The 12,915-nt window shown below is 33.1% G+C and overlaps 1 protein-coding gene across 3 annotated transcripts in view; it reads right to left on the bottom strand.

The window, feature by feature from the left end:
• LOC127063248 (mannosyl-oligosaccharide alpha-1,2-mannosidase IA-like) overlaps positions 1-12,915 on the bottom strand; it is a 205,951-nt gene that overhangs the window by 13,096 nt on the left and 179,940 nt on the right. The window contains exon 4 of one of the 3 annotated variants that reach the window (XM_050992739.1): positions 5,155-7,081. The exons of 1 other annotated variant lie outside the window; for it this stretch is intronic. In XM_050992739.1, coding sequence (XP_050848696.1) covers positions 7,043-7,081 — 39 coding nt within the window. In that variant the 3' untranslated portion in view covers positions 5,155-7,042. Of the gene's footprint in view, positions 1-5,154; positions 7,082-12,915 lie in introns of those variants that run through there. One more of the 3 variants, XM_050992738.1, reaches the window with a different exon arrangement.

Here is a 12,915-nt window from a genome sequence, read left to right as displayed (position 1 = left end):
GAATAGCGCAATTTATTTGATATAATTTTTAGAAAAACGATTACACTATTTTTCGTAAAAATGTGAAGTTATTTCAAGAAGAGGAGAAAAATTATATAAAGGGTATGAAGTATCGAGAAAAACGAAGGGTCTAAAGAAAAAGAAGAGGAGAAAAAGAAGAAAGGAAAGAAGTTAAGAATAATTTTAAATACGATGCATACGTACGTAAATACTTTGGATAATATTTTTATTCAACTTTCGTTCAAAAATTATAATTATTTTAATCCATTTTCTTGAAAATGATAATACATATAAAAAAGAAAAAGGTATGAATGTATTCAAGAAATAAAGAAAAAGTCAGGAATAATTTAAATATGACGGACAGGTTGATATAAATACGTAACGTTACGTAGAAAATATAATATTATTTTAGACAATGTTTTTACTATTTCCTTTATAAAAATACGTGAAATTAATAAGAGAAAATGATAAAAAATTTAGAACGTAACAGTTTATGTGCCTGCATATAAACTTCTAATATTCTCTCTCGTGTTTTACCTTTGCGTTAGATTTTTCTTTTTATTTAGGGAAAAAAGAAAAGAAAAAGAAACAGAAAAAAAACAAAAACAGATAAAAAACAAAAAAGAAAAAAGAGAAAAAAAATTCGTCATCATAGGAAACTTTCTCGACCAGCTCTATCGTAGGACGACGCGATTATTTCGAGCGTTGCTTTGGCGTGTTGTCGCTAGAATTAATTGCTCGTAAAATGGGACGGCCATTTTTATGGTCCATCGGATGTCCAATTACGGAAAGATAGGGAGACGAAGGGCAGGAGGAAATGGGAGGGAGGAACGGTGTAGAAGGACGAACGGCTGTCGTTACGATTCTCGCAATTTTCTCGCATCGTTCGACGATCGATGGCTCGTTCAGCTGGCGATAATGAAACTCGTGCGAAAAATTGTCAACCGCAAAGTGTGACATCGGTAATTGGATAAAAAGATCTTTCCCTGTATATTTCTTTTCTCTCTTTCTCTTTCGTCAATGAAATAATAGATTTCAAAATAGAAAGGAATTACGTCTAATATTTTTTCGATTCTAATTTTAACTTTGCTCCATTATATTTTTAAGAATAAACGTTACGTTATAATAGCGATAATGATAAAGCTATATTTTTTTAGCTTACTATTAATAGTTTACTGATCGATCATTATGATTATTTTTATTACGATCATACAGAGAGAAAAGAAAGAGAGAAAGAAAGAGAGAGAGAGAGAGAGTGCTAGAACAAGAAAGGAAGAAAAAAAATGAGAAAATGAAAATGGATTGAATCATATCAAACTCACCGTATAAATACGAAAATATTGTATTTTAATAATAATTAAATTACGGAAGCTGCTTTTAACCGTATTATGCCAAGAAAGAATAATGGGTTTCGTTGCGGTTCATATCCAAGAGCGGTGCAACCTTCTTTGAAAATAACTTTCGTCTCGGGTAGTCCGTAAAATATAGAAAGAAAACTTTGCGATTACTTCCGCTAAATAGGGCGAGTTAAAAAAGGTGGACGTGGATTTAAGTAAAATTCCATGGTAATTTTTTTCTTACTCCGCGCGCCCTTCCTCTCCCAATTTTCTTTTTTTCTTTTCTCTTTCTCTTCCCTTTCTTTTTTGGGTGGTGAGAGGGATAAGGGGGGTGGGAGAAGAGAGAAAAAACTATGATCAAAGTTTCGAAGCACCGCTGAGGAGCCATAAATCCATAGTGGAGTTAATACAGAACGCGTTTCTCATCTCCTTAAACTCACAAACTACACTTTCATTTCTCTCTCTCTCTCTCTCTTTCTCTCTTTCTGTCTCACTCTCTTGCTCTATTATATCGTGTTTTTTCTTTTACTTTTTTTTTTGTATGCGTGGATAAAGTAAAAAATGAAAAAAGAAGGAAGAAGAACGTAAGTCCGATCGAATGACCCAGATCAACTTCAATGTCGTTTGAAAGATCTTTCAAGAGGTCGTACAGAAAGTCATCGCAATTTTAATTAACAATAAACAATAATATACACGCATAAACGAGCATAAAGACTTTCTTTAGAATTGCAATAATGTTATTTTCAAGAATGTCTCTTTTACGTTAAGAAAATATTTTTTTCGTCTCGTCGAACGAGTCCGACAAGAAGGATTAAAAAAGAAAAAGAAATTTAAGAAGGCAAGAAAGAAGAAAAAAAGAAGAAGAAGAAGGCAAAAAGAAAAAAAAAAGAGAGAAAGGAAAAGAAAAAAGAAATATTAAGAACAAGCATGCTGCTGACGTGTTCTTAAGTACGATCATTTGTTAAAAACTTTTATCAAACAAATCCTACAGGGTTTAGAACGTTTAAATAAGAAAGCAAGCAAGCAAGCAAGCAAACGTGCGTGCGTGCGTGCATGCGTGCATACATTCATTCGTTTTTTCGACTCTATTCGCCATCTCGGTTTCTCTCACACCTTTTAGATATATGCATTCATTTTTCTCTTGTGGCGCCGACGATAAAAATATAATTAGGTACTTTAGGCCAACACTTGGCCGGTGATCGTGCACATAAATACTGGCAGAATTAAGACGATCTCGAAGGCCCTTGCCGAGCTTTATCCACGATTCCTGGCGCGTAGCTCGCTAAATAGTCGGCTGGAAGAATTTCACTACGTGCACGTGTGTGCGATAGAGAAAGAGAGAGAGAGAGGGTGGAAGGGAGAGAGAGAGAGGGAGCAGAAAGAAAGATAAATATCGTGAAACGTGAGTACCTCTAAAATCTCCGAGAGTGAAAAAGCAACGTTCGTTGCTTTAACATTCTTTTTTAATTTTCTTTTTCTTTTTTACCTTTTTTTTTCATATATCTTTTCTTCTCGTTTCTATCCTTTTTTTTTAATTTTTTCTTTATATCAAAAAATAGGAAAATGCTTAGATACGACATTTGAGGACAGGACAAAGAATTGGAAGCGATTCAGGAAATAGAACAGTTTTTTTTTTGTGGATAATGATTATTTTCTTATATGTCTTATACATATATATATATATATATATATATATATATATATATATCGTTTGTAAAAATAAATATCCTTTGAGAATAGCTCCCGCACGAATACATTCCTCTTCGGCTACCATGCAATGATATCGACAGAAAATAATTGAAGGAAAAGACCGAAGAAAGAATATAAAAGGAGAGAGATAAATAGATAGATAGATAAAAAGAGAGACAGAGATGGAGAAAGATCGAAGGGTCACCTAAGAGAAAGGTAAAGAAGAAGGAATCATTCGAGTGGAAGTAAAAGAGAAACAATATGTTGGTTCACGAGATATGGTGGAAAAGGGAGAAAAGAGAAACACAGAAAGATAGAAAAAGATATATATATATATATGTGTATATATATATATATATATATATATATATACACATATATATATATATAGATACATATAGAGAGAGAGAGAAAGAGAGAGAAAGAAGATAGTCGATATCGCAGAAAATTAAAGAGATAGGGAGCAGAATGGGGGTGGTAGTGGAGGTGGTAGTAGAGGTGGGGATAGAAGTACCCTAAGGGTACTAGTGAACGCGTGTGTACTATTCGAGTTGGATGATTAATCACCATAAAAGAAGAGAGAGAAGAAGGTGGGTAGATACCACTACAAAAACATAATTCAGCTCGTAGGAATCTTGTTAAATCCGATGGAATTATGACCCCTCACCTCATTCGGTATTCGTTTCTCGCGACTGCTGCCAATGTCGTGTTTCGAGCTAAATTGTTTGCTCTTGTCGATATCTTTTTAATTGTAAGTTTGACCTCACCGAAAAGAAAAAAAGAAAAAAAATCTCTCACGGGCAAAGATAAAAGGATTATTTATTGAATAATTCGAAATCCGATAGTCCCTTCGTAGAAACGTGCGAACGTTCGACTAAGTCATTAATCATTCGTATAAAATTTGTGAAAAGAATATTTATAGTAATATTTTTATTAAAAGTGATTCGTTATTAAAATTGGCTCGAATTGTTATCGATTGATTAATCCATGGAAGTGTGATAATTTAATTTTTTATAACGATTACTTGACACTTTAGAATAAGTTTAATGATAATAAAATGTTTTTTTCTTCTTTTATAGAATCAGATTATGATTTATAATGACGAATTGTTTATTTGAATCGATAATTATAATACGAGAAAACATGATCGTCCATTTATTTTTATTTTCTGTAAAAAGGAAAAAAAAGCAAAAGCAAAAAAAAAAAGAAAATTCATAATGAAAAATAATTGAATCACTTGTCTAAGATCGATGAAAAATAATCCAAACGAGTATGATCGTTCATGTACCTTTACTTAATATAAAAAAAAAATTTAGAAAATTATTGATTATTAAATTTATAAATTTAGAAATAATTGCGTTATTATTAACATAAAATCGATAAAATAATCGACGGAAATATAATCACTTATTTCTTCTCATTTACGATTTTGAACTTTCAATATCTCTTGCCATGGAATTTCTGTAGGATTGAGAAGAAAGAGAGAACAAGGTGGGGGAAGGAAAGAAGGAGAAAGAGAGAGAAAGAGAGAGAGAGAGAGAGCGTTTGAAGAAACGTTCACTCTCACGATATCGTCGCGTAGTTTGCTACGAACGGTTGGGCCTGTTCTTCCCTTTCACATCGCGCAACGATCCTACAACGAACGTGCAACGAACGTGCAACGAACGTGCAACGAGAGCCATATAGGTGCACACGCGTATGCACGGTGAAGGCTCGTAAGGAATGTAGCCGATGCAAACCGTCACCAGGGCGTATCGTGCGAGGTTAATCATTCAGAGAGAAAGAGAAGGTCGAATAAACGTTCAGCTTCGTCCTTTCTAAAACACATTGATTTTCTTAAATTATCGAGAAAATTGTATCAATCAACGTTTTCCATTAATGACACAATAATCAGATAATTGTATATCGATAATGATCAAAATTGTATAAACAATGTTCTTCGGAGATCTATCCAAAACTCTACCACCAAAATCTAGGACAACTATCTTCACGAATGAATTACTCTTGTGAGTGCGACGATCTAAAAAAAAAAAAAAAAAAAAGAAAAGAAAGAAAAAAAATATTTAGAAATAATAAGATGAAAATAAGAAAAGTAAAGCAATAAAACAAACCCAATGCAATATCAACAAAATTGATTTAAACGCTCGTCAATAACGTTATCCCTCGAATTAGAGATTAGAGAAAAAGGGAAAAAGTTTTAAAAAAATGTTTTAATTAGGAAATCAATGAAAAACTATTATAACCAAATGCATACATAGATAGATAGATAAAAAGAGAGAGAGAGAGAGAGAGAACGGAGAAAACTAATCGGGTTCTTTCGTAGATAGGTACGATATGCATACCCAGATAGAATTCGCATGCATTCCGAGAGCTTGTGGTCGACGAATACGGTAGCACGAGGAAAAGGAAATAAATTATCCGTTGGGTTAGCACTATCTCCGAGCGACCTTTCTCCCTCTTCCCACGAGTTCCTTCCATCCCTTCTCGGTTATTTCGCGCGTAAACTATTTGCCGGGAGCCTCAAAATTACCGCACAAACGTTATCTCGCCTATTCCATGAAAGAGGAAAGAGAAAGAGAGAAAGAGAGAGAGAGAGAGAGGGAGAGGGAGATGGAGTGGATAGGTGGAGGACTCAAATCGCAGTGGTTTAAACTTTAAAGCGAACGTCCGCGAATCGTGGATAACCATTTTGAATAACGAGTATCTGCATATGTATATATGTATGTATTTATATGCGTGTATGTATATATATATATATTTTGTATATGTGAATGTATGTCTGTATTTACAGAGAATATCGATAACAATGGTTAACGAAGGGAAAGTTCAATAATTTCAAGGTATATAAATATGGTTTCCTAAACATCAATTATCAATGTTATCAAGAGACGTTAGTTTATGGATTTTTATTAAATCTAAATACGGATAACGGTGTATAGGAATTTTCTTCAAAGACAGACAAATTTTTTCTTCTTCTTCTTCTTCTTTGTTTTTCTTTTGATTTTTTATTTTTCGTTTTCTTTCTTGTTTTTGCTGTTTTTTTCTACTCTCAATCGACTTCGTCTTCGCTTTTGTTGAGGGGGAAAGAAGGAAAAAAAAGGATGAGAAAAAGAAAAAAAAAAGAGAGAGATAGAGAAGTAAAATTTTTCTGACGTCAAAAGTTGCTAGCGCGATGGCTTTTATCCAGAAAGCTCATAACGTATGGATACGTCTCCTTTGGCGATTACTCTCCTCGCGACGTGTTTCAAGCTCGTGTACGAGCACATTATTTTACACGAAAAGTTCAGTGAACTTTCTCTGCTACACCGCTACATAAACTTAGATTTTCTAACACGCTTCGTTCGGTCCAAAACTTGTGTTTGAGAGAGAAAGAGAAAGAGTGAGAGAGAGAGAGAGATCCTCTTTCTCTTTTCTTTACTTTTTCGTCTTTTTTTCGTCCTTTTTTGTCCTTTTTTTCTCTTCTCTCTCTCTTTCTCTCTTTTTCCCTTTTTCTTTGTTATTTTTATCTACTTTCTTTTACCCATTTACTCAACGTTGACGTTGATTACAGGTGACTAGAGATGAGATCGAGTTGAAGTTCTATTCCTAAGTCTAAGTCAATTTAGAAAGTTTAAGATGTCTAAGTATCATTTCATTTAAATCGAGTAGTATAACCCTGTAAGTAAGTACTTTATTAGAGTAATTTAAAAAAGAAAAAGAAAAACTCAGACAAAGGCCAAGTTAAAACAGATTAAGTTGTCCTAATTTATTTAAAAGTTATTTCTTTATTAACTAGATTATTAATTATTCCGCCTCTCCGATCGGTCTTATCTACGAAGAATAATTTTTCCATTGTACTCACCCGTCTTTTTGACTTTCTTATCAATTACAAAATACTCACCAACGAATACGTGCATCGTAATACGAAGATAATCATTATTTACATGTATACAAAAATTAATCTAATTGATGTATTGTAATTAACGAGAAAAAAGAATTTACTTACCGTTTAGCATAAAGTGATAGTGATCCACCTTTTAAAGATCGTACGAAAGAGTTCGTTGAAAAATTCTTACCTGTAACACAAAATGAAATAAATAGTTAAAAAACGCAGAAAAAGAAGATGAACGAACGAATGAATGAATGAAAAAGCAAAAAAAAAAACGAAAAAAAAAAGAAAATATCAGATAAATTGATGGACTGTAGAAAATGTTGACATCCTATTTCATGAAACGAAAGCAATCATTCCGTGAATGTTATCGTAGGGAGGAATGAATCGAGAAGGGAGGGGGTTGGTAAAGGGTTAGAGATTGACCGCGTTTACTATCACAAGCGACACAACGGAGGGACGCTTGCTTTTCGGTTGCGTACGCCGAACGTGTCAAGCTTGACGCGATGCCTTTGAATTATGTAAAATTTATAGGCGAACCAATTTTCGGCATGAATATTGGATGCCGCTTCCTCGTAAATCCGGACAAGCGGAATAATAATTGCGAGAACGAAGTTGTTTATGACCGATAAATGGTTTCGGAGAGATCGATTCGATTGTATGAATGGATCGATCATTGAACTTTTAAGATAAGTATTATAATCATAAAAGACATTTCTTGTTATTATATTATTTCTATCCGACAACGAATAATTTTATTATTTGGTTAATAATCTCGAAGACAATATTTTCTAATCGAGATTAAATTAAGAAACGTTTCGTTTCAAGTCATCACTCAAGAATTTTATTTCTTATTATTTCATATATTTGTTGTTTTAATAAAAATTAAATAATGAGCGATAAATAAAATAATTTTGTTGTTTGTTTGATAATATCGTGATGGAAGAAGAAAATTTTTGCTTATTAACGAAAAATTGTTTCGTGATCGATTAGATCGTTGGATCGTTTAAATCTACGAAAATATGACTGATCGTTGCTATCTATTTTTATTATTTTACTTACGCTGTCTGACATTATACAATTTCTTACTTTTTTACTTGAACATTTTTTCGTTTCTTTTATTTTTAATCGAAATGGATAGATAGATAGATAGATAGATAGATAGATAGAGAGAGAGAGAGAGTAACTTCGTGATCATTAAAAAGAGTAAGAAAAGAGCTATAAAAGAGGGCAGCAAGGGTCGATTAATTTGTGCTTTAATTCAATCAAGGCGACAACCGTCTGGGACATCTACGAGGTTCGCCATTATTAATTACTAATTGGCCTTAGAGTAGTATGCGCCGTTTTGTAAGATAGAAGCAGTGTACCATCGGTTCGTATAATTAGCCGGATGGCGAGGGTATTCAGGCGAGGAGGATCATTAAGGATATATTTACAGCTCTTACGATGGTGCCTCACCGATCTGCTTTGCGATATCGAAAGACCTTCTCAGCCATTTCATTCTCCAATCCCCACCACCAATGCTACTACCAATACTACCACCATCATCAATACCATCACCGATACCACTACTGTGATTTTTTTCTTTCCTCTCTCTCTCTCTCTCTCTCTCTCTCTCTCTCTCTCTCTCTCTCTCTCTCTCTCTCTCTCTCTCTCACTAACAGCAAGCCTTCGTTAAATCGAAGTCAATGCATTTCGTTCGACTGGTAGGAAATATTTTTTACTCCTTAATTAACCTTCCAAGAAGCAATGACAATTCTTACAAAATATATTTCTTTACTTGTTGCTATTTTATATTTGGATATACAAAGATATTTTTTTTATTCAATTTTCTTTTCTTCTTGTTTCCTTTTTTTTCTTTAAGCCGAGATTTCATTATTAACGTAGCCTTCGAGCTAATCCTCGAGTCGGTATTATTATGAGAAACGAACGGATGAACGGAGGAACATTGTTATCGTTCTGAAGAAGCATAGAGTACTGATCAGGAAAATGAAAGCATGCACGAACATATTATATTCTCATGGATGATGTATCGAAAATATTCAACGAGTAATTTAACCGGGCGAGAATAATGAATGTATATTAAGTAGATAATTATAATAATATTGTGTGTCAGAGCTAATTATTGTCGATAGAAAATATAGAGAATGAACAATGAACTTTTAAAAGAAATTCAAATCGAAAATTGATTTCTTTATTATTTCGTAAACGATGACGATACACCGAATAATTTATTGAGTCAATATTTTTAAACATTTTTAATGAATAATATTAAATAAAATCATCGGTATTTATAACAAAGTATTAAGTACGTAATGCAATATACTCGATATTACACCGATTAATTTAAAAAAAAAATTAAACAAAAAAGAAAACTGTCAGTATTTGTGATAAATCCAGGTGTAACTAAATTCTGATATTTAATTATACTGATTATTTGTACCATATACTGACATTTTATTAAAAATACTGATCAAAATATGCGTATATATATTGATCATCTTTGTTTTATGGTGTACGTATTATCAATTAATAAAAGTACTTATCAAATAAATGGAAATGTTAAAAACAGATGAACGATAATAATAGAAAGAAAATGATTTATTGATTTTATCCATTGAATGATAATAAAAGTCATTAGTCGACTGGCAAGAGCTGATTGTGAGACCGTTAAAATTACCACAAGATGGAGAAACAGAGAAAGATAAAGAAGATGTCTGTCGAGTTCTTCAGATTGAAGAACGCGACAGGTTCTTTCGTGTTTTCTGCGTTTGTCTCACGCCATGATTATACTCGTTTGTCTGAATGATCATTGGAGCGAAGAGATGAATCCAAATGATGACGATACTAGAATAAAAAATAACAAAACGTACGTTTCAAATGAAATCTCTTCTTTATCCGTGTGTTAAAATTAAAAAAAAAAAAATTTTAATAAAAAAGAAAAAAAGAAATGGTCCCAAAAAAAAAGAAGAGAAAGAAAACATTGTCCGAACGATTTTTGTAATCTTCCTTCCTTCGTAACTTTTCTTTCGTAGATATAGTTAGTTAACCGGTATTAAATAAATTTCACGAGTCGGTAGTTCAAAGTAAAGTAAAGCGGAGTGAAATTTTTTTCTTTTTCTTTTCTTGTTTCTTTCTTTTTTTTGTTTTTTCGTTGAATAGCAATGAAGAGATTTCATGGTTGATCGAGAAACGAGCCGATGAAAGTGCGGAATGCCCAGGTTAAGTCGAAAAGGACTGTGCGCGCATCTGTGTGCTTTTGGGTTTCGAGCTTAAACTGCGAGGATTTACGTAATGTGCTATCCTTGTCCTTCCCAGTCCAAAATTCGCTCGAGCTAGAAGTTTCGGCCTAGTTTCTAGGTTGGTGAGGAAGCAAAGTAGGTTTATGGGAAATCGATTCGTTGAAGAGGATTATTACGGTCCGTTGAGAAGGTCGTAGGTACACTCATCTCTCTCTCTCTCTCTCTCTCTTTATTTCTCTCTAGGTCAATAGAAATATTTTCTTCAAAACAAGTAAAATCTATTTTCTCTATTTAAATATTGTTATTCGTAATTAATATAAGAAGATAAACATAATACGACTCTATACACCTGGCTATTCTTTGTTAATATATATTATTAATTGAAACGAAAATTGCATTAATATTTTTACTTCGATATTATTAGAATCGCTGGTATGAACCAATGAATAAATCAATGCAAAAAGCATGAGAATTATTGTTTACATTATTAGAGGGTTGTTTCGATCGAATCGGTCCGATCATTATCGCTATTACCGTAACGCCATTGGACCATTGTAACCTCATTATTATACTGTTCGATAAGTTAATAACGCTGATATTATAATGTCCTAATTGTCACGATTTTCCCAATAAAGTAATCTTCAATTAGCTTTGTCGATACTGAAAGAAAAAAAAAAAAAAGAGAGAAACAAGAACGGACAAATAATTAATCAAGAAAATTAATCATCACTGATCATCGAGAATTAAACGATTTTGGAATTGATTGCGAAAAATTGTCACCGTTCTTTTTCTTCTTTTTTTTCTGTCCTCTTTTTTTTATTCACTTCTTTCCTTTTAATTTTTCTCTTTTTTGTTCCTCTTTATCAGTGCTATCAGTAGATATCTCACGCGAACGGTCTACTCGAGAACGATCGGAGGGTAAGAAATTTTCTTAAGAGGGTTTAGAGAAGATATTCGATCGGCGATAAATGCGGGAAGAGAGAAAGATAATAATAGGGTTGTGGAAGGGAAAGGATAAGTTTCTCCCTTTCTCGAGATAAACCTTTGCACGAAATTCTCGAGAATCGAGATCTATAAAATTTTTTCTTTTAAGAAGTCCCTCAAATCAATTAAGTTAAGCTGAATGTAGTACGCGTATTTTTTAAAAACGTAATGTATCTCATTGTTAATGAAAATAATATAAAAAAAGAAAGAGATAAATGAATGTGGGGTTGTAAAGGAAGGAGTAAGTTCTTTTCTTTCTCGAAATAAACCACTTTTTGAAATTTTCGAGAATCGAGATCTATGAAATCTCTGTTTTCTTTTTAAATCCATTAAATCAAACAAGTTAAAGCAAATTATTGTGAAATGCAGTCGGGTATATCTCATTGTTGATGAATATAATTTAGAATGATAGAGAGAGAGAAAAAGATATACATATATATATATATATATATATATATATATATATATATATGTGTGTGTATGTATAAGAAGTTGAATTGCGATGAATCGTCGAGAAAGTGGGGCAACAAATAAATTCTTTTCTGGCAGATAAGCAATGCCATCTCGCAAATAGATCCTTGCTACATACAGGTGTCTTGGGAACACCAATGTTGCTCTTCTTCCTATTTTATCGACCGGGGAAGTTTCTTCTGTAGATAGAAAGAAAGAAAAATCGATCTATGTCACCACGAACGGTTATTTACTAATATCCAATATCAACGTCAACGTGATATGCACTTATATTTATACTTTTCTTTTTCACGAGAAAGAGAAAGAAGAAGTCGTCGATCGATGAAAAAAAAGGGGGAAAAGAAAAAGATAATAAAAAAATTATTGACATCGAAATCGATTTAACATCGATACATAAAAATATCGGAGGATTCGAAAGGAAGTTATAAGTCAAGTCCACGTTCCTATAGAAAAGAGAAAGAGAGAAAGAGAGATACGAAAAATAGCTGACATATGGTGGACGGATGTCTCGTGATAAACAAAAACTTAGCTCGTCACGTTACTCTTGCGCTACGCACTACGTGGCGTGCCAATCGTGAGTAGAAAAGGACGTTTACGTTTCTGCTCTCTCATGGACCATATCTCGCGGGGGCAAGCTAAATCTAAATCGACGATCTCGGTTCTTGCGAGTTGCGTAGGTACCCGAACGATGTCGATGGTCGATTGATCGACTGGGGTGGTCCAGTGAAAAACTTGTTGGATCAACTAAAAATGATTTATATATCCTTGATCGATAGAATCGATAGATCACGGTTCAGGTTCGACTATGTATATTTTCTATCTGTTTTTTTCTTTTCTATTCCTTTAAAAGAAAAGAAAAAAAAAGAAGGAAGAAAAAATAAATATAATAACGAAATTAGACATGTTGACGTTATATGTGTATACATGTAATATATATATAATTATACTTGATATATATTATTATAGTGTTAATATGTATATATTTGAGTTAAATCGTGATCAAACCGATACCTTTAAAGTTTCGATAATAACCTGTGAAAGCCACTAAGACAAGATAATTTCGTGCTCGTTTTGGATCGTCACGCGAACCACCAACTTCTCTCTACCTTCCCACCCTTTTCTCGCTTACTTAGGATCCACAAACGACATTTGCATATCGTTTACCGATCGGCCACTTTAAACTAAGACGTCACACCCCATTCAGGAGGTCCTATAAAATTGTCTTCCTACTAACAGACATACCTATCGATCACCAAGATTATCTTTAAAGACTTTACTAAACGACATTTAAGAAGTTTTTCTAGTCGACATTATATATAAAAAC

This window comes from Vespula vulgaris, chromosome 4 (genome assembly GCF_905475345.1).
Source record: "Vespula vulgaris chromosome 4, iyVesVulg1.1, whole genome shotgun sequence".
NCBI lineage: Eukaryota > Metazoa > Arthropoda > Insecta > Hymenoptera > Vespidae > Vespula > Vespula vulgaris.
This window is presented reverse-complemented; position numbering and strand designations above follow the sequence as displayed.